General features: G+C 39.0%; 1 protein-coding gene across 1 annotated transcript; it reads right to left on the bottom strand.

Annotated features, from left to right (window-relative positions):
• Positions 1–10,433: 10,433 nt before the first annotated feature.
• DUXB (double homeobox B) lies at positions 10,434–16,515 on the bottom strand. The gene is given in 9 exon segments (XM_031459182.2): positions 10,434–10,470; positions 10,472–10,775; positions 10,926–11,016; positions 11,940–11,971; positions 11,974–12,090; positions 12,449–12,551; positions 15,627–15,745; positions 15,748–15,780; positions 16,491–16,515. Coding segments are annotated over 9 exon segments (861 nt in total).
• Between the last annotated feature and the right edge of the window lie 6,795 nt (positions 16,516–23,310).

The following is a 23,310-nucleotide window of genomic DNA, read 5'->3' as shown; positions in this document are numbered from 1 at the left end:
GTAGGAAACAGAAATGTCATCTAGCGTGTCTGTACCTCAGTAAAGTCACCACAGCCTATTGATTTTACAGAGTGAGAAATTCCAGTTTTGTCAGTCATATGCAAAAGGGTCTGATTTATTATACCCAGACTCCCAGAAGACATGTTTAAACCAAAACATGTAACAACCTACAGTGTTCATTATAAACCAGTAATTTTCAAATACCTGGTTTTGTAATTTCTCTGGTCATTTCATCTCTTGGGTTGGGAGGTATATGTGGGAAAACAAATTTTCAGAAGTATTTTTGGCAGCACAAATCTAAGCGGGGGAAATGAATTGGGCCTTCATGGTTAATGGCATTGAGCTATGGCTGCATCTGCTCCAGACTATCATATCCTAAAGTTGAGATACTTCTGCCTTGAGCTGCCAGATTCTTGTTCTTTGGGTTTTCTTTCCTTGACTTCATGAGTCTGACTTTGCTTCTCTGCCTGTGATTTGGGAGACATTTCTTACTCATTTTAGCTTTTGAATTCTGAAACTTCCTCACTATTACCTCCTGGCTCCCCCTTATTCCAGCTTTTGACATTTTCTAGGCCTTAAATAACCTGTACAACTTCATGAGTGGCAGAAACATTCTGTCTTCTCTTTGCAGCAGTGGGCTATGTTTCTGATACTGTTTCCTTCTGTGCTCTATTCCTTTTAAGCAGGTACAGTTGAATTTTAAAAGTTTAAGCTGCTGTTTGAATTGTTCTGATTCTCTTTCGCTTTTGGACTGATGTTATTTGCTGGATCTTAAGCCCCCCTGGCTGTATCGGTAAGGTGTACTTTGTTGCATGTAACGGAAAACCTAACTTTAAAGGACTTTAATCAATAAAGGGATTTATATCTTGTATATATAACAAGAAGTCCTGAGGTAGGGTGGCTTCAAGTTTCTATTTTTCTGCTCTGCCATCCTTAGCTTGTCCTGTAAGCTACTTCCCTTGTGGTTGAAAGGTGGCTGCTACAGCTCCAACAGCAGAAGAGGGAGAGTTTCCTCCTTTACTGGTGGGCAGCCTTTCTTAGAAGCCCCTCATAGACATCTCGTTGGCCAGAATTATGGCACATGCCCCTTCCTAACCCCATCTCTAAGCAGGATAAATGAAATGGACTTTGATTATTCAAGATCTATTCTCCTTGGGCTGCAGATTGTGTATCCTTCCCTGGGAATATCGCCTGAAAGGGGAGAGTAAATACCAAATAAAAGTCCGCTAAGAATTTCCATTGTACCGACAAATCCTACTCACCTTCTTCAGGAGTAAGAGTATTCTACCCAGGAGTGGAATATTACTCATCATCAATCTGGACTTAACCTTTTGAGATCTTTTTTGTCTCATCTTCCCTATAAGTTTCCTTACGGTTTTTGGTTTGCTGCTTGAGCATGTTTTCTTACAGCAAATGCCATTTATGCTTCTATGAATACTAATGAGTACCTTGACATTCACTCTGCATATCTTCCTGGTCTTCCTATCAAGTTCTGCAGCTTCTAGTATAGTTTTACCTGTAAACAAAGAAGGCTTCCCCAGTTCTTTCTTATGAATTTCTACCTGCAGCTTTCAGTTTTGCTACTTTACTGGCTCTGGGATCTTTCTGGGGGATCTATCAGGTGGTTTTCTGAGCTCATCACTTGCCACCTTGGGCTGCCTGTGACTTGAAGTCATAAATTTGTATCCAAAGATTTGAAGAGCTCATCTGGGCTCTGTGGAAAAGCTTGCTGATGACTGTTTTGCGCAATGTGTATTTAATTGATAGCTCTTATCCACAACACAGATTTAATAAAATTATTTTGTAACATTTTTAAAGTTTGCAGTGGAAACTTTATAAATAGATTCTTAAAGGTGTTAAAATAGTTAAACAAGGAGCCTGTTAGACTGGGGTGGCTCTAGTGCCTTTGATTGCCTCGAAAAGAAACCAAAACCTAAGCCAGAGTCAGTGTGCTTGGATCTAAGAAAATGAAACTCGTTTCCAGTCAAGATGGTGGAGTAGTAGGACCACAAGTTTGCTTCTCCTCACAACTACAGCAAAACCACAGATGACTGACGAAAAACTATCAAAAAAAAATGGACTGTAACCTAGCAAAAAAAGATCTTCAACTGGAAACATAAAGAGGGAACTACAACAGGAAGGTAGGAGGGGCATGTTTGCAATTTAATCAGGCCCCAAACCCCCCCGGGTGGGCGACCCACAAGTTGAAGAATAGTTAAGTCGCAGAGGCCCTCCCACAGGAGTGAGTTCTAAGCCCCACTTCAGGCTCCTCAGCCCCAGGTTCCAGCATTGGGAGGAGGAGGAGACCATAGGACATCTGGTTTTGAAGGCTGATGGGGCTTAAAATCCAGGAGCCCCATAGGACTGGGAGAAACAGACTTCATTCTCCTGGAAAATGTACACAGAATCTCGCATGTGCCAGGTCCAAGGGTAGTGATTTCTTAGGAACCTGGGCCAGACCTGCCTGTTGGTTTTGGAGGGTCTCCTGGGGAGGTAGGGGTTGGCTGCAGCTCACCCAGGAAACATAAAAGCTGGTGGCAGACATTCCAGAGTGTTTATCTACATGAGCTTTCCTGGAGGCTGATATCTTGATTGGATCATTAGTACCAAGACCTAGACCCACCCAACAGCCTATAGGCTTAAAGGCTGAGACGCTCAGGCCAAACAACATACTGGGTGAGAACACAGCCCACTTGTTAGCTGACTTCCTGAGCTACAAATGCCTTTAGACACAGCCCTACCCACTAGAGGTGCAGGACCAAGCTTCACCCAGCAGAGGGCAGGCACTGACTTCTGCCAGAAAACCTGCATAAGCCTTTAGGCCAGCCTCAAACACCAGGCAGTGGATACCAGAAACAAGAAAACAATCTGCAAACACAGGCCAGACTCTACACTGGGACTGACTGAACCCTGGCCCTTGGGTGACAAGAGAGGAGTGTACTGCTGGGACACATAGGATGTCTCCCACAGAGGGCCACTGCTTCAAGGTCGAGAAACGTTAACTAACCTACCTGAAAATACAAATGGAAAGATAGACAATATGAGGTGGCAGAGGAATATCTTCTAGGCCAAGGCACAAGCTAAAATACTAGAAGAGGAAATAGGTGATGAGGAGATAGGCAGTTTAGAGAAAGAGTTTAAAGTAATGATGGCGAAGATGTTCAGAGTTTAAAGTAATGATGGCGAAGATGTTCAGAGAACTTAAGAGGAGTATAGTTGGACAGAATGAAGTTTTTAGCAAAGAGTTGGAAAATATAAAGATTACCCAAACATTTGAAGAATAAAATCACTGAAATGAATAACACACTAGAAGGAACCAAGAACAGGCTAAATGAGGCAGAACAGATCAATGAGCTAGCAGACTCAATGAGCTAGAAGATAGATGAGTGTAAATCACTACTGCCGAACAGAAAAAAGAATGAAAAGAAATGAGGATTTTTTAGAGAACTCTGGGACAACATGAAGCACATTATTGGGGTCTCAGAAAGAAAAGAGAGAGAGAAAGGACTTGAGAAAAATTTTGAGGAGATAATAACCAAAAACTTACCCAACTTGGGAAAGAAAGCAGTCACTCAAGTCCAGGAAGCACAAAGAGTTTCACAGAGGATCAACCCAAAGAGGAACACACCAAGGCACATAATAATCAAATTGACAAAAATTAAAGATAGGAGAAAATATTAAAATTAGCAAGAGAAAAGCAATAAATAATATACAAGGGAACTCCATAAGGTTATCAGCTGATTTTTTAGCAGAAACTCTACAGGCCAGAAGGGAGTGGCACAATATATTTAAAGTGATGAAAGGGAAAAACTTAACAACCAAGAATATTCTTTATCGAGCAAGGCTCTCATTTAGATTTGATGAAGAAATCAAAAGCATCACAGATAAATGAAAGCTAAAAGATTTCAGCACCACCAAACCAGTTTTACAACAAATGTTAAAGGAATTTCTCTAGTCATCAAACCACAAGAAAAGAGAATAAAAAGAATAAAGAGAAAAAAAAGACCTACAAAAGATTGCTTTGGCAATTTGGGGTCTTTTATGGTTCCATATAAATTTTGGAATTGTTCTGTGATGAATGTCATGAGTATTTTGTCAGGGATTGCATTGGATCTTGTCAATTGCTTTAGGTAGTGTGGCCATTTTGATAATGTTGATTCTTCCCATCCAAGAGCACAAAATATCTTTCCATTTCTTTGTATCATTTTTAATTTCCATCATCAGTGATTTATAATTTTCAGAGTATAGGTAACCTCCTCAGTTAAGTTTTTTTCTAGGTATTTTGTTGTTTTTGATGCAATGGAAATGTTTATGCCAGTTATAAAATTCTGCTTTTTGAAGTGGAAAAAAAAGTGAATGAAGGGCTGTAAATGGTGAAATATCCTTTTTTATGGGTAAGTTGTATTCCATTACATATATATACTACATCTTCTTTATCCATTCGTCTATTGATGTGCACTTATGTTGCTTCCATATATCGGCAATTATAAATAATATTGCTATTATGGAAAAAAAGAAACTCAAGAAGAGGAAATTTGGATACACAAAGAGGCACCATTGGGGCGTGCATGCAGAGGAAGGGCCATGCAAGCAAGGACACAGGGTGAAGATGGCCATCAGCACTGCAGAGAGAGAGACTGGAAGAAGTCAAATGTGCAGACACTCAGATCATGGGACTTCTAGGCTCCAGAACTGTGAGAAAATAAATTTCTATTGTTTAAGCCACCTGGTCTAATATTTTGTTAAAGTAGTCCTAGCAAGCTAACATAATAGCAAACTGAGTTTTAAAGGGAGTAAATTGCCTGGATTGGGGAAAGACCTAATGCCTCTCTCATGACTCTTAATGTCCAGGTCTTGAGACCACACCTCTACTTCACTGGGTAGATTAAACAAGGCTGGCTGTATGGGCCAGGGTGACCAGGGAGGGTCAGATGAACTGTAGGATACACTGAATTCTTTAAACATTTACACCCTCATTTACAGCATTTACACACTCATAAACTTGTATCTCTTGGGTTCATATATATATATGTATATACACATGTGTATATATACATACTGTAGATAAAGATATAAAACATTTAGTCCTTTGTCAGGTGCCTTTGTTTTTATAGAGTCTTTATAGTTGATGATAAATCCTTTCCCCACTTTCCAGCCCTTTCTCTGTCCTTATTTTTATACCTTCCCCCTTCCCTCCAGGAACTCATGGGAAATGCTATTTTTAGTCCATAGTGTCACGCTCAGTACGTGCCTTTCCCCAGTTCATCTTTCCCTCCTTTTCTGAATATTGCTCCTTCAATAGGTCTCTGGTGAGAGCCAGCAGGTCCCAGTTTCATCTTTGGGGTCTTTTTCCTCCCGGATGCTCTGACGTTAGTACTGCCTTTTCCAGATCTGATCAATCTCTCCTTGTGGTAAGGCTGCAGGGTGTTCACACCACCTGGTGGCCAGGGGCCTACATTATTTGTGTCTCTGTCCCTCTTAGTAACAAACAATAAAGGTAATTGTAGTAAAGCCATATCACTTTAAAATGCTTTTGGTTCTTGTTAGGGGGATTTCTGTGAATAGGAATGCTGGTTATACACATTTAATATTGTAAAAAAATGTATTTTATTAATGGAAATAAAACAATAGCTCCAATTACTTAAAGTTCAACCTCACAAGATGTATTTTTGTTAATGGAGGTATTGGGGATTGAACCCAGGACCTTGTACATGCTAAGCATGTGCTCTACCACTGAGCAACCACCACCCCTTCCCTAACAAGATATTTTGTAGGAGTTTTGGTGAAAGGTACAGCCAGTTAAGATGTTTGGAGATTTATCTTAAACACCTTGATATTAATAATGATAATGATAATATATAAAGATACTCTGTTACTCTTTACATATGTATATATGTGGAGGAGGCATTTTATGTAGGGGGATTTCTGTAAGGGACAGCCAAATACATGACTATGAGTTGTGTTTCTTTAATAATGATAGAATAGTTCTTTAAAATTTCATAATAATATCAAGGATAATATAAGAACAATAAACCCCTTACTTTCTTAATTTCTTATTTTTGACTTAACATTTTACATAGAAGGATTTCAGTGAGAAGCGCATAAGTTAAAGTGCTTTTGAAATTAAAATCCATTTGTTCAGGGAGTAATATTGATGGAATCTCTTATGTGCTAGTTGAAATATTTCTTAATAAGTTAAATTTTTCTAATTAAGATACTGATTTACTGTTGATAAATGTGTTGATAATGTATGTATTTCTTGGCATAGATTTCATTTCACAAGATTTCTGTGCTAGGATAATTAAGGAACCTACGAATATTTTTAATGAAATAAATTTCTAGTGTTATTAATGAAAATATTAATAATATCTATCATCTTCCAAGTCCTGTTTGTCAGCAGATAATGGATTTATGTGACTCAATTGCTATTGAGATTTTATTTTCATAGTTAAACTCAGGTCACTTCTTAATAGTAATACTAAAAGATAATAAGATTCTTTAGAGTATGATACCTGGTTTGGGTAGAGGGGTGAGGCAGAATTCAATTCATTATGATTTCCATGAAATATTCTTTTGGGCAAGATAGTTTTCAAGTTTTTTTCCTCACCAATGATAGTTCTGAGGATTTGATGATTATATTAATGTCTGAACATGTTAAAATTCTTGTATGCCTGACAGAAGTTTTTTGTGGGACATTTCTATGGAAGGAGGTTCTCTCTGGCGGATGAGGGGGTGTGAAGCATCTTTGAATGGCTGCTAATGACTAGGGTTTGTTTTTGGAGTGATGAATATGTTCTGGAACTATGTAGCAGTGATTGAGAATATACTAAAAAACCACTGAATTTTACATTTTATTCATTTATTATTTTTTATTTTTTTCATTTTTCAGTTTTATTAGGTAAAATTGATACAATCTGACTGCACGTATACAATATATTGCATTTAAATACATGTATACAATTTACTGCATGTATTTTTTAAAAATTTATGTATACATACTGTTCATTGTTTCTAAGAACAGTTTAGAGCTTTAGCTTTTTAAACTTACATAGTTATCAAAGGAATAAAGCCAACCACAAAATAAGAATCAACAAAATGCAGTAATCCAATCATAAAGGACAGTCAAATGTGTTTACACATATTTAAGAAATCAGTCATCTGTTATAAATAATAAGTAGTTGATTTGTGTATTTTTTTTTTAAGGATTCCACATATAAGCAATATCATATGGCATTTTTCTTTCTCTTTCTGGATTCACTTAGAATGACAATCTCTAGGTCCATCCACGTTGCTGAAAATGACATTATTTTTCTTTTTTATGGCTAAGTAGAATTCCATTGTATGTTTATGTCACATCTTCTTTATCCAGTCATCTGTTGATGGATATTTGGGTTGTTTCCATGTCTTGGCTATTGTAAATAGTGTTGCTATGAACATTGGGGTGCATGTGTCTTTTTGAATTATATTTTTCTCCAAGTATATGCCCAGGAGTGGGATTGCTGGATCATATGGTAAGTCTACTTTTAGTTTTCTGAGGAACCTCCATACTGTCCTCGATAGTGGCTGCACCAATTTACATTCCCACCAACAATGTAGGAGGGTTCCTTTTTCTCCACACCCTGTCCAGCATTTACTGTTTGTAGACATTTTAATGATGGCCATTCTGGCTGGTGTGAGGTGATATCTCATTGTAGTTTTGATTTGCATTTCTCTAACAATTAGTGATGTTGATCATCTTCTCATCTGCTTGTTGGCCATCTGTGAATTTTACATTTTAAATAGGTGAATTTCATGGTATGTGAATTATCTCAATTTAAAAAATATCCTATGCTACTAGTGACTAAATTCCCAATTCCCCCTCGAGAGGTTAGTGATTTTTGCTCCAGAGGTGGAGTGTCCCCATTTGATTGGCCGTCACCAAACAGTACCAGACAATGTACACAACCTGGACCAGGACTGACCTGTGAGATGCATAACCTAATCTATGGCTTCTCAAATCCAAGGTTTTTATCCCTGAGAGGGTCTGAGAACTAAGGGACCAGCTTGTTGGTACCCAAGGGGACTCCAGGAAGAGGGCAGATGCCTTTCAGCAGAGGCACTGCTGGGACAGGGCAGTCAGATGCTCCAGCCCTGGGCACCAAGCAAGATCCACTAGTCTTGCCACCCTGCACCAAAACTCTCCAGAATCCGTGCTCTCAGCCCTGCTTTCAGGCTATGGAGGCCTCAACCATGGCAACCTTGAAGGCTGCCATAGGCTACGAGCCCAGTGCACATCCATAATCAGCTCAGTCTGGTTTAAGAATAGGACATCTGATCACCCAGCTAAAGAAAGGGATATCGGACTCAAAGGAGATTCTGAACTGGTCAACGTGGCTCCCTTGGTCAGACACTGATCCCTACCTTTTTCTCCAGAGACTTAATCCCATTGCTTTCTTCAGAAGCAAATTTTACCTTTTTCTCTAGAGAAGGTCATCCTATCTGTCTCCCTCCAGATGTTGTAGGTAGACATGTAGATATACAGATAGGAATAGAGGAGAGTGTGGAGGGGAGCTGTAGAGGTAACGTAGATGAGCAGTAGATACATATTCACATAGACCTATATGTATAAATGAAGATGGAGGTACAGATGTACATATCAGTGCAGAAGTAGATTGTAGACACATGTATAGTTTTCCCTTCACAAATAATCAGACTTATATTCATAACTTGAGAACTCTTTCAAAATATGCATTTGAAGTACAGGAAGGTGACTAGTGATACTAGGAGCTCTCATCTCTGCCTGCACATTTGAATCATCTGGGGGAACAATTTGAAAATCAAACTAGGCATGGTATCAACACTGTCAGGTAATTATATCAGGTTTTGGATAGATTTGTACTGCTAATACGTGCACATATGCATGTAAGTTTTAATTCCCTAAGTGATAATGAAGATACAGTTCATATTAGGAAAAATAGCTTGTGCTGAGTGTAATTTGGCCATAAATGCTGATGTTGGAGTATTCTGGCACATATGCTTCAGTGTATAAACACTTAGAAAACTCTTGCACACAGTGCACCCAGATACCAGTAAGGATGTCCACCTCACGACTGTATTTGTACAAAACTGGTGTCTTTGTAGATCTAGATATATGTGTTCTGACCGCATTCCAACACTTTCACAAGGAAAGTAAATAAAGCAAATATGACAAAACAAAGCAAATTGATAAAATGAACAAAAAGTTGATATTTTAAGACATTTTTATTGCCAAGGTAAACCATATGCACCTTCATACACCAAAATCTATTTTTAGAAATTACCATTTCAAAAAAAGGGAGAAGACAGAATGAGAATGGTTATCCCAAGTTTTAGATTAACATATAATTTGTCTATAGTAAAAGGAATTTTATGGACATATATGTCCATATATGCAAACATGTAAGAAAAACCTAAAAAAGTGGAAATATCATTAGACTATGTTCAGTGATTATATGGTGTTGCTATTATAATTTCCTTGTAATTTTTGTATGTTTTAAATAGTCAAAATAAAAATACATTTCTAAGTGAAGGTTACTCAGAATTATGGATTTGTCCTAATCCATTTAATTATTCCCTTAATGATGGATACTGAGGTGGTACCCAGTTCCCAATTTAAACCTCCAGAACTTCAGTGACAAGCTCACTTTTATGAACTCACATCTTTGAGAAATACAACATCCCTTCATTTTTTTGCACAACAAACTAATTTCAAGTTTGCCTTCTCATGTTGCCAGGAGGAAAAGAAGCTCTGATTTATCCCTCAGAGACCTATTCTCGCTGAGTTAGGTTACAATTTGTGGATTTTCCAAGCAGTGGAAGATGTGGTGATTACAGAGGGGAGATCATATTTATCAGTAAAATACTTTTTTTCCACAAAATTTGGCAGACGTGTCCACTGCCTGGTGTCCTTGATGCTTCCAGAGGCAGTGCGGAGTGTGGAAACAGTCCTTTACTTAGTGAAGTATGTACGGAAGATAACCACTGCCCACAGGACAGAGTAAAAAACCTCCATTTGGGTTTCCAAGTGGTTTCTCCTTCCCCCTGCATTAGTTTTGTCCCTGCCATGATGACTTCCTTGTTCATTGCCCTTTAAGTTGCTCTGATCTGCATTGGAAGAAAGGAAATCTGGACCAGTTTCTAAGAATGCCGTTTTCCTCTGGAAGCTCAGGCCCTGGTGAGCTTCACAGCACGTGGAGAAGAGCCTAAAAATCTTCCTCACTGAGGCACAGTTGGGGCCCTGGAGGGCCCTCTTCCTGTGGGTCAGAATTCAAAAAAGTTTGTACCTTTTACTGACAATCTGTGGATGGCAGGAGTTGACCCTAAAGGCTTCTTGAGGTTTCTACATATTGCTGGTGTGGTTGGTGAAGGGCATGAGATGGTTCTCCAGCTGACTGTGCTGCGGCCACCGGTCTGCCTCAGTGTGTCCCTTTTCGAGGATCCCATTCTGCAGTCGGCCTCGCAGCTCTCATCCCACCACTGCAGAATATAAGCGATGTCCACCTGGCCCTGATCCTGCGGTGGTTGGTTTTTGTGCTCAGGATAAGGCTGAAAGTAGTCTTTCAACTGCAGTACTCCCACGTCAGTCTGTTCTTGGTGGTCCTGGCATTTTTCTTGGTACTGGGGCCAAAAGGGATGCTGAGCTTCTGGGTCTTCTCCCATAGTCAGCAGTATTGGCATGTAATTCCCAAATGTTAGAGTGGAGGGAGCGTTCTCTCCTCCCTGCACAGCCTGCGTGGGCTGCATCATGACACTTTGTCCTTGGATCATAGAAGGGACAGAGGACACAGGGGATGGGAGAAGAGCAAGTAGAAATGAGTGGTTCCTGCTGAAAGAACTAGAGGAAGGAAAATGATGAGCTCTGCCTGGAAGAGTGGGCAGGTTGACTTTGGGCTACTAAACTGTTAGACCAGGTCTGCCATTTGGGACATCTACCAAGGAATTCACAGGCTCACTTGTGCTCTACCTAGGGTACAGAGATCTTCGGTCCTGAAACCACATCTGTATGAAAGAGAGATGTGGACATAAGACATAAGCTCTGTTTTCATATTGTGTAAAGCACAGGGCCTTCTATATAGGCCCTAATCTCAAGATATAGGTCTTGGTTCATATATTCAGTATCTGTGTACATGTATGTATATGTGTGTTTACACATGTATATGTGTATGCATAAATACGTGTGTATGTGTACTTCAGTCATAACACTTTCAGCAATCAACTATAGATAAATTGAAACTGAAAAGGCATATGCTCTAGGATTCACCCTCTAATTTAAACAGTGGATCAGGGAACAAGATCTCTTGACCAGGTTGAACTTTTTCTCCTCTTCGTCCATGTGTGCACAGGAATACGTATCTTATAAATCTGAATGAAGGTTAATAAACAAATAAACGCTGATAAATCTATGAACATGCTTCCTAGTCATGAGCATTGAACATATACTAGACCACTAGTCCCACAACTTAGGTAGAAGAAGGTACTGACTGAGGGTGATTTTGTTCCCCAATTTAACTATGCCTGTAGATTTTTGGGGGGTGTTACAAGTTGAGGAAGGAGAGGTGGGCAGGATATCTAGTTGGTAGAGGCCAGGAGTACTGAAAAACATTCTACCAGGCATGGACTGCCCCTCCCAAGAAAGAATTATTTGGCCCAAAGTGACAATGGTGCCAAGCAATAGAAAACCTGACAGAGTGTCCTCAAAGTTGACATTAACTTTCACATTTCTTTGCTGTTGGTGATTTCTGAATGGATCACTGACAATTTGATTAGAAAATTCTTCTGTTTGCAGGAATGTGACTTGCAATGCCAGGTGTTTACTATCCCATACCTTTGTCCTTGATTACTGTAGTCAAGGTTTTCCAGCAACCATTTAGAGGGTTCATTTAACAGGGAAAGATATTTGCTGCCATAGACGTAAAACTTACTTGAATTCTTGACTCTGGAATGCCTGTTTGGCTAGTTTTTTCCTGGTTGCAATATCAAGAAATCGGTCCTTCTCAAAGGCTTAAACTAGGATGTTTGATTGAGATCTTGGGGCAGATCTCAGGTTTTGTCTGGCTCCTTTTGGTAAGTATTCTAAAGGAGAACGCAGGGACAAAAGGGGGTTTTTAGGACAGTTTCTGCATTCAAGCTGGAAACTCAAACTTGAGAAGATAATGCTGAGCTCTTACTCTCTCTGAATCCCCCTGAGGATGATGTTACCCTGCTTAGAGCAGTAGAACCAAAAAGCCCAAAGCCTTGCTTGCTCAGAACCTATCTGTCCCAGCCAACTGTTGGACCATGCTTATACTGCTGGCCCTGGGTTACCCAGAACAAGCTGTAACTGCTCCAAAGCTAAGGATTCTTTGTGGAGAATTTGGGCACTACATGCAGAATTGATTCCCCTTTCAATGGGACCCCCTGATGAACTGCATTTGGACTGGTGGGTTCTTACCTTGAGTACAAGACTGAGGCTCGTTCTGTCCATGGGTTTGGTCTTTTCCTGAGGAGCACCTGAACCCCTGTCTCTGTTTTGCTCTGTGGTTTTTAAACCAAATCTGGGAAAAAGAAGATGTATAACTCAAGTCTGTGTCATTCCAAATATCAATGCAATTAAACAAAACTAACTTGATCAACTGCTCTTGGGATAATCTCCCTAAGAGAAAGGCGATGTATTATCCTAGGAATGATGTTATTATTAGCATGCAATTTGGGACAGCACGCAATCTGCTCTCAACTCAAATTAGCATTTCTTGTATGGTCATCCTCAGGGTATCCAAAGTAAATTTCCCTGATTTAAGAAACACTGTTAGCTTCGACAAAGGAGGCAAGAATATACAATGGAATAAAGACAGTCTCTTCAGCAAATGGTGTTGGGAAAACTGGACAGCAGCATGTAAAACAATGAAGCTAGAACACTCCCTTACACCATATACAAAAATCAACTCAAAATGGATTAAAGACTTAAACATAAGACAAGATACAATAAACCTCCTAGAGGAAAACATAGGCAAAACATTATCTGATATACATTTCAAAAATTTTCTCCTAGAAGAAATAAAAGCAAGAATAAACAATTGGGACCTAATGAAACTTACAAGCTTCTGCACAGCAAAGGAAACCAGAAGTAAAACAAGAAGAAAACCTACGGAATGGGAGAAAATTTCTGCAAGTGAAACCGACAAAGGCTTGATCTCCAGAATATATAAGCAGCTCATACGACTCAATAAGAAAAGAATAAACAACCCAATCCAAAAATGGGCAGAAGACCTAAACAAACAATTCTCCAAGGAAGAAATACAAATGATCAAAAAGCACATGAAAAAATGCTCAATATCACTAATTATCAGAGAAATGCAAATCAAAGCTACAATGAGGTATCACCTCACACCAGTCAGAATGGCCGTCATTCAAAAATCCACAAATGACAAATGCTGGAGAGGCTGTGGAGAAAGGGGAACCCTCCTACACTGCTGGTGGGAATGCAGTTTGGTGCAGTCACTGTGGAAAACAGTGTGGAGATTCCTCAAAAGACTAGGAATAGACTTACCATATGACCCAGGAATCCCACTCCTGGGCTTGTATCCAGAAGGAAATCTACTTCAGGATGACACCTGCACCCCAATGTTCATAGCAGCACTATTTTCAATAGCCAAAACGTGGAAACAGCCTCAATGTCCATCAACAGGTGACTGGATAAAGAAGATGTGGTGTATTTATACAATGGAATACTACTCAGCCATAAAAACCGACAACATAATGCCATTTGCAGCAACATGGGTGCTCCTGGAGAATGTCATTATAAGTGAAGTAAGCCAGAAAGAAAGAAAAGTACCATATGAGATCGCTCATATGTGGAATCTAAAAAACAAAAACAAACAAACAAAAACAAAGTGTAAATACAGGACAGAAATAGACTCACAGACAGAGAATACAGACTTGTGGTTACCAGGGGGGTGGAGGGTGGGAAGGGATAGACTGGGATTTCAAAATTGTAGAATAGATAAACAAGATTACACTGTTAGCACAGGGAAATATACACAAAATGTTATGATAACTCACAGAGAAAAAATGTGACAATGAGTGTGTATATGTCCATGAATGACTGAAAAATTGTGCTGAACACTGGAATTTGACACAACATTGTAAAATGATTATAAATCAATAAAAAAATGTTAAAAAAAAAAAGAAACACTGTTAGTTCTCTCAAAGGAAATCAATCTTTCTCTCTCTCCCTCACGTAGCATCATCTCTTCATAAGAAATACCATTTCATAATACACAATACATATGAAATTGATCTTAGAAAAGAATTTCTTTGTGTAGGGCAGTAGAATTAGCCACCATCAAGAGCTGTACTAAATTCTCTTACTTACTCATCCCATAGCCAGGAATAGAGAATGAGACTCCTAGGGATCCTGTCCATCTTGTTTTAAAACTATTATCACTGATATAACCAATTGTACTCTGCTTTTTTCCTCACTACTGGGGTCGGCATCACAATGAGCTTTCTAATTATTTGAGTGTTTTATTTTGATAATTTGATAATTCATGATAAGATTTAGGGTGTCAATGATAACCAGTATCTGATGAACCAGTCATATCCCAGGAATTGTGCTAAAGGTTATACCTGTTCTTTAAATTAGTTCATCAAAATATTTTCCAGTAATAAGTCTTAAGCACAAGTGGAAACTGGAAACTAATCAGTAAGTTAGTGAACACAGTGGCAGAACCAACCTCATCCTACATGGTTTCCTGGACTTGCTATCCTCCATGTCAGTTCCAACGGGCCTAGAACCTCTCATGCATCCAATCACTAGATACTCTCCAAAGTGCACTTTATTACTGGGATTTGGGAAAACTCCATCTCCTACACCTAAACAAACACATTAAAAGAAAAGGGAAATTTCTTCTTCCCAGCATCCTCTCAGACTCATGCCCTTATAGCCAGTGACTATAGTAGGAAACTATTTTTGACGCAAAAATCTGAACTCACTACTTTCCTCTAAAAGCACATTTTTATTGACCTTGATTGGTTTCAGTACTTTTTCAGTTGGTATAATTGTGTTATTACAGCTATCTCTTTGCTAACTGAAGAAATTAAACTTATTTTTGCACCAGTAGTTCTAGTCAAAATAATACAATGTGGGATTTTATTTTATATGCTCCTGTTTATGAATCACATTTCAGACATTAGTTAGAAAAGAGAAAAAACTAGCTGGAGAATTGGGAATTTACATGAGTCCCTACTCCACAATCTCCTCATAATTACATATTAATCATTATCCTGCAGTACATATTCCAATGCTTAATGATACCATATCATTATCATAGTGATCCAATTTCCTATATCCTCTAAATCTCCAGAGTTGATTTAATCATCTCCTATTGGGAAAGCCTGAACCATTATATTCTCCTTTCCTCCATACACCCAACCAATCGGTAAAAGAAGTAACAAAGGTTTCTACCTTTGGTAAAAGAGGTAATTTTTGTTTTTATTTTGTTTTTAATATTATCTAACAGGAGAAACCTTTTGGGAAACATACTTGATGTAAGAATTGCTTGCCAGTGCTCAGCCCAACATTTCTCTCTACCTTGAACCTGACAGATAATGGGAAAAAACATGATACTTACCTGAATTTTAGATTCTGGAATGCCAATTTCCTTAGCCAGTTGTTTCCTGGTCGCTTTAACAGGGTAAGGATCGTGTTCAAACCGTGCTTGGAGGATATTCTTTTGATTCTGGTTGAAACAATCCTGCCATGCCAGGTTTCTTTTTGTAGTATGTCTGATAAAGAGAAAATGGGGAGAAATACGATGGATATATTTATGGATTAAAAACTGTGTATGAACATATATCTTATGTTTCAGATTGAAAGCCTGTAAGAAGTCCAATGATTGTTCTATATTTTTACTTTAGGGATATAGTTAAAGTCATTCTAAATAGGAGACATATACCTCAAATATATATATATATACTTATATATATGTAATAGAAAAAAATAACAATATGTGATCTGAGTTACCAAAGGAAGAAGTTACTAAAAATCCACAAGATTGCATGCAAAGGAAATAGGAGTTAGGAAAATAAATGGAAATAAATGAAACATGTAAAATATGAAAAACATTAAGAGAGTAAATAAAATACAAATAACTGGTATTTTGTGATAAAAATAATTAAAAAACAAAAACATTAAATTATTATATATAAAATAAATACAAAATATTATATATTCCATATATTTCTTTTTAAGTGTTAACTTTAAAACTTCTGACAGCCCATGTATGATACTCATGCCTGTCTCTTAAATTTGAAATTCCAGTTTCCAACTTAAAGCACCCATTAATCCCCTGACACAACTTCTCACTGCAAAACAGACCCTGCTTCAAGACTCTATTCCTCTAATAGTAATTGTGTGACTTTACTTTTTATAAACCCTGGAAAATAAAGCATGTGCCATTATCAATGAAGAGAGCGAAAAGCAGATGGGAATTTACCACTTGCAGTGCCGTTCACATCCATCTAGGGAAGAGGTATCCGGGATTCTTCGGAGATGAGTAGACAACTGAGCAGTTCCCCCAAGACACAGGATTTATAAACACCCAGGGTGACCCACCCATTTCTTAACTACCCTCTTATTTTAATCTCTTTATTAAATATTTTAACATTTTTAGGAAGAAACATAAAGTAACCAGATTAAGAGGAAGTACAGATTCTACCAGATTCTAATTTTACATCTATCATTATATCTTTCTAAATATGACTTACAATCTGTGCTTTCTGGTTTACATAATACATATGTATATACGTGATTTGTTCTCTGTAATGTTTTAGAACTCTTGTCTCTTATTTTGGCTTGATGATATTATTTTAATATTATATGGATATTCCTATATACTTTGTGTTTTTCCTGTTTTCCTCAGCTCTTACTGAAACACATTTCTTTCCATTATTAATAGTAGGGTTTATGTATTATCTTAGCTAGTCTATTATAGTCCACAGTTATTCCAAAAAACCCCACTAATCTACATGTTGCTGTGAAGATATTCTATAGATCGATTGGATTATATAATCAGTTGGATTTAAATGAAGGAGATTATCCTCAATAATCTGGGCGGGTCTGATGCAATCAGTGAGAAGTCTTAAGAGCAAAGCTGGGTGCATTCCTGAAGGAAAAGAAATCACACTTGTGGACAGCAGCTTCCTCTCCTGCCAGAGGTTCAGCATGCCCTTCCAAAGAGTCTGCCGTAGAAATCTCATTCTTGCCTAGCCAGCCCAGACAACTGTATAAGCCAGTTACATTTAATAAATGTCTTTATGTGTGTATGTGTGTGTGCACACGCAAGTATGTATATAATTTCACTAGTTCCCTATATGACTTGAATTCAGGACAATACTGATTCTATTTCTCTGGTTTAACACTAAATGATACAGATGTTGGTACAGGAGGTGTACTATAAGAATAGACTCTTACAGATATATGTTTGTGCGTAAATATATATATACATTTGGGTCACTGGTAAGGCAAAGAACTAACGCCATATGATGTAGTTGCTAAGGGCAAAGGAAATAAGAACTGATAGTGGAAAAAAATAGTTAAAAATACCAGCTATTACCATGTGATCATTTGTAGAAACAAGGACATGCTAATTATAAGAATTGTGTTATGAATGTTTGTATAAATATTAACAAAATATTTTGTTTTCTTCCTGCTGTTAGTCTCTAACGATCTAATATAAGATGTATTAATATTAGTTAACCTTAAATCACTGTATTTAAGGGGCATCAAAAGAGAAGGATTCACATCTCCCAAGGATGTTGCATTCTCTTTAGGGGAAAGGATTAACATATTTCTATTGTAGGCAGGATGGTTGTACCACATTAGGCAGAAATAACACTTTGTTACTAACCTTCTTTGGAAATTATTTATGTTTCAGGAGATGTGTATGGTTTCCAAGTTGACAAGGTGTGGACAGAGATGGTCAGTTTTGTGTCAATGTGTCTAGGCTACAGACCCTAGTAATTCAGTTATCTAGGTGTTTCTGTGAAGTTATTTTGTAGATGTGATGAAAGTTCATAATCACTTGACTAAGGGAGATAATCATATATAATCTGGGTGGACCTGAGTCAATCAAATGAAAGGCCAAAAGAACAGAGTCCTTCCCTGAGAGGAAGAAGTTCTGCCTGTTGACAGGTGCTTCAGCTCATGCCCAAGAGTTCCACTCTGCCCTATGGATTTTGGACTTGCTTAGCCAGTCTCTGCAGTTACATAAGCCAATTCCTTGCAATAAATCTCTACGTGTATACGGATTCTGCTTCTCTGGTTGAATGCAATCATCTGATACAATTATCAAATTGTTTATTTGAAGTGATGACATTAACAAGACAAAAGTATGTATGTGGATTTGTCATGGAGACTGTCCATGGGTGATGGAAAAATGTATGAAATCCTAGAAAGATGGCCACTCATGTTATGAAGCTATAAATTTTCTGGGTAAATCTGTCAGTTGTGAAAAACCTAAAGGCAGAAAATGAGACACTCTTATGCTTTGACCTAAAGACTACAGAATATCCCTATCAAGACTCATGCATTCTTGGCCACTATTGCCTTCTAGAAAGAAATGAGCTCTGAAAGGAATGTGTTCCTTAACAGGAAGAAGGGAAGGGGATAGAAAGAATGTATGAACTGCAAGGTAAGGTACACAGGCAGACTCATTCATTTACATGAGGAAACACAAACTTGGAGACACGCTTTCTAACAAAAAGTGTACACGTGGTTAGAAAAAGCAAAAATCAAACCTGGGTTGTGGCTTAACACCTTTGGTTTACAGGAATGATTGCATTAAAACTTCTACCAATAAAGAAGACACACAGATGACCAACAGGCATAAGAAAAGATGCTCAATATCCTAATTATTAGAGAAATGCAAATCAAAACTACAATAAGATATCATCTCACACTGGTCAGAATGGCCACCATCAAAAAGTCTGAAAATAATAAATACTGGAAAGGGTGTGGAGAAAAAGGAATCCTCCTACACTGTTGATGGGAATGTAAATTGGTGTAGTCACTATGGGGAACAGTATGGCAGTTCCTTAAAAAACTAAAAATAGAGTTGCCACAGATCCAGCAGTCCCACTCTTGGGTATATATCTGGAGAAAACTCTAATTCAAAAAGATACATGTTAATAGCAGCACTATTTAAAATAGCCAAAACATGGAAGCAACCTATTGACAAAGTCCATTGACAGAGGAATGGTTAAAGAAGATGTGTTGTATGTACAATGGAATATTACTCAGCAATAAAAAAGAATGAGATAATGCCATTTGCAGCAACATGGGTAGACCTAGAGATTATCATATTAAGTGAAGTAATTTAGACAGAGAAAGACAAATATCATATGATATCACTTATATGTAGAATCTAAAAAGAAGACACGAACTTATTTACAAAACAGAAACAGACTCAGAGACATAGAAAACAAACTTATGGTCACCAGTAGGGAAGGGGGTGAGAAGGGATAAATTAGGAGTTTGAGATTTGCAGATGCTGACTGGTATATATAAAACAGATAAACAAGTTTATACTGTATAGCACAGGGAACTCTATTTGATAAAGTATCTCATGGTAAAAAAAATATGAAAATGAATATATGTATGTTCATGTATGACTGAAGCATTGTGCTGTACACCAGAAATCAACACAACATTTTAAACTGACTATACTTCAATAAAATATATACAAAAAAAGAAAAACTTATTGTTATCAAAGGGTAAAGGTGGGGGAGGGATAAATTGGGAGTTTGGGGTTGACATATACACAATACTATACATAAAACAGATAAACGACAAGGACCTACTATATAGTACTGGGAACTATATTCAATATCTTGTAACAACCTATAATGGAAAAGAATTTGAAAAAGAGCATGTATATATATCTACATATAACTGAATCAGTTTGCTGTACACCTGTAACTAACAACTTTGTAAATCAGCTATACTTCAATTAAAAAAAATTCTACCAATAAATCATCCCTTTATTATTTAAGACAGCATTCCTATAAACTGCCATCAAAAAAGAAATGGTGCATACTTTTGCCACAGCTGGTAAGCTCAAGATATCTCAATTAAGATGAGAGACAGAAAAATTAGGCATAATGAATTGGGGTATGGGCTAATTGCACCTGGAAAGAGATGTAATCATAGGTTAATTGGTCTTTAATTGTGTGTGTTTTCTTTTGTTGGTATATATGTGTGTGATTACCAGAATATGCACATGCTTTAACTAAAAGAAACTTTGGATAAAAACAATATATTGTGCACCGCACCTCCTTGGATGATACACAGATGATACAACCCTCAAAAGAGCTGTAGCCTCTAATGCTCCTGCAGAGGAAGCCCAGCAAGATAAGGACCATCCAAGGATCTGGTCTAGGGACTTCATTTAGGATCAGAATCTGACCTAATTAGGGGGAAAACATCCTCAGTTAAAGGGAGCTCTTCCTCAAAACATCCCCCAGTGGAACCTTGCTGCTGCCACGTTTCGATGGGTGCGGTCTCCCTCCTCTTCTTCCATGTCATGAGAGGATGTTACACTGATCCAGTCTCTGTTCCATCTCAGAGCATGGGCTTTTTGTTCTTTGATATTTTAATGAACAAGTGTTATATCTGGGCCTTTAAGCTGCTTTGAGGGTGAATGGAGATGTTGGGCTTTGTGTCCTGTGTTTATAAAAATCTTTCATTTTGTGCATTATGAAGAAGGGTAAGATTATGTTATGTACTTTAGGGATGGAAGCTAATAATTCTGACCAAATAGATGGACTGCAGTATATTTTATAGAGGCCAAATATTTCATGCCTGTCATCATGGCACTGGCCCAGCCAGGACATATCTTCCAAAGGGATTATACTTTCCAAATTGTTGATTTCAGTCTTTGCCTTGTGATTTCTTTCAGCCAGTGAAACATGAGTGGATTTAATGGGGCAGTGTGTGCCATCTCTGAGCAGAATTGTCCATCTTTTGGGGCCATAGTTCTTTGCTCACTACCCTGAGCCTTCTCGGTCCTAGATAATGCTGATCGCATTAACCTGAATCCCAGAAGGATGAGAGGAATAGACTTTTGTTGAGGTGAGTCATTAGTGTTTGGAGGCCATTTATTACTATGACATAATTGAGACTGAGATGATGCATAGACAGATTTGCTTTTTGTATCTTTAAGTTCTATGACCAGAGTTGTCTTGTTTAAAAACAATTATCTGAACATTTTAAGAAACCCATTTGCTATAATTTTGTTAGAACAAAATAGCCCCCACTTTTCCCCCTGCCCCTCACTTTTTTTCAACTTCAGCAAATTTTTATGAGATTTAGAAGGGCATGAAATCTATTTTCTGAATGAAAAATTCCAAGAGACTTGTCCTTGTGTCATGTGTGAAGCCTAAGGAAGTACCCGTAAGTAAGGCCCACCATGATGGATATCACGGGGTGCTGTTTGCTCAGGTGGTCACATGATGCACAGAAAATGAGGGAATCTGCAGATTTGAGAGACAGAGACTCAGGATGTTGCCTACGTGTGGGAGAAAAGAGGAAATCTATCCAAGTGTTTCCTTCATCCTGGAGAAGATGCTTATTTGTACTTGAGGAAGAAAGTAAAACAAAGGCTTTTCTGCATTTAGTTACCCAGATTCTAATCTATTTGTTTATTAAAAAGTGAAGACCAATCCACAGTCTCAGGACCAATATAATGGATGGCACTTTGACTCAGAATAACTGTGACATTGCAGATTTGTGCCCCATCAGAGAGGGGTGAGATACTCCAACCCTTGCAGTGAATGGGACAAAAGGGATGTGAAGACAAACTTTCTTCTGACAGCAGGTGAAGCATGTGAAAAATAAATGCTGTCTCTCCCAGGGCTGCACTCGTGATTATGGAGGTTGTGCATTGCACTTTTCCTGAACCACAACCTCCTCCACTGGAAGCAGTGGCCCTGTGGTTTATGTGTAAATCAAGGCTCTTCAGAATCTGCAATTCCTCCTTGGTCACTAAGAGACACCCTCTCTGCACTACCTAAGAGGCCCCCAGCCGTCCCACCAGCACAATACATTGCTCCTACAACTGTTACTTTACTCAAGCTTCCCCACCAGGGTGAACTAATGACGTGCTGACGTCCCACACGTTGATGTCCACAGGTAAAGTGAGCAATTGTCGTCACTTGACTACATATTTGTTGTCTGACCCTAATTACTTCATTTAACTTCTCTAATCCTAATTTTACTCCCTCATCTGCTCTTGTTTCATGTGAGTGTCTCAACCCTGAGTGGGGGGCCAGGTAAGAAGGAAGATCCTCCCCAGACTGTGAGCAGGGATTGCAGCCCTCCTCAGGCTCCAGCGCCCCCAGGCCCAACCAGGTGGGGAAGACGGTGATGTGGGGCATGCCCACGGTGAGTGGGGCTCATGGGTGGCTGGGAGAGCCTGCGCTGGGCAGAGACCTGCAGCATTTGGGTCAGGAACCACAGCGGCAGCGAGGTCTACCGGAGCGTCTTGTGTATGTAGGACACGCCAGGGCAGCTGCAGGCCCAGTACTGTTGTGTGCATGATGAAGACGTTCTCTCAGTTCCAGCTCCATGGTCTCCAGCTGGAGCCTGGTGCACCAGGAACGGCTGACACAGTGTGTAGTTCTCGCTGAACAAGCCTGTCTTCTGACTTCTAATCCGCCTGCAAGGTAGGTGCCAATTTCACCTCAGTTGGAGATAAGTCACTATGAATGAATGAAGCTGTGGATGGGGGGACATCAAGGCCATGTTTGTTGACAGCAGACTCAGATAGACTAGTTCACTGGAGGGAGGCCTCAGCAGCAGTGAAAATGGCTAGAGGCCCTGATGGCCCAGCCTAAATCTGAGACCCGGCAAATAGACCACCACCCACCACCCATATATACCTGACAAGCGCCTGTTGGGACAAGATTTCAGAGCCTCGCAGGCCACCTCATCATCACCCATAGTGCAGCTTTGGCGGATGGCGGATGCTGGGATGTGCGGTACTCTGGTGATCCCTGTGCTAAGCTGCTTCCAGGAGGGGCTACCTCCGCATATTTACTTTATCCCTAGGGTTTCCCCATGGCCCTCAGCCTCTGCCCCAAGAGGTACAACACAACACTGAATGGTAAGCCTGTGACACCCTGGCATGGAAGCAGGAGCAGCCTTGGGCTCAGGACACATGCATGTGGCTCAAAGAAGACCCAGAAGGGGCACCATGTTTTGGGGGCCTCAGAAAACATGGGCAGCCAAGGACACAGCCTTTGAGGCAGCCACAGTCA

This window comes from Camelus dromedarius, chromosome 9, assembly GCF_036321535.1.
Source record: "Camelus dromedarius isolate mCamDro1 chromosome 9, mCamDro1.pat, whole genome shotgun sequence".
NCBI classification, from domain to species: domain Eukaryota; kingdom Metazoa; phylum Chordata; class Mammalia; order Artiodactyla; family Camelidae; genus Camelus; species Camelus dromedarius.
This window is presented reverse-complemented; position numbering and strand designations above follow the sequence as displayed.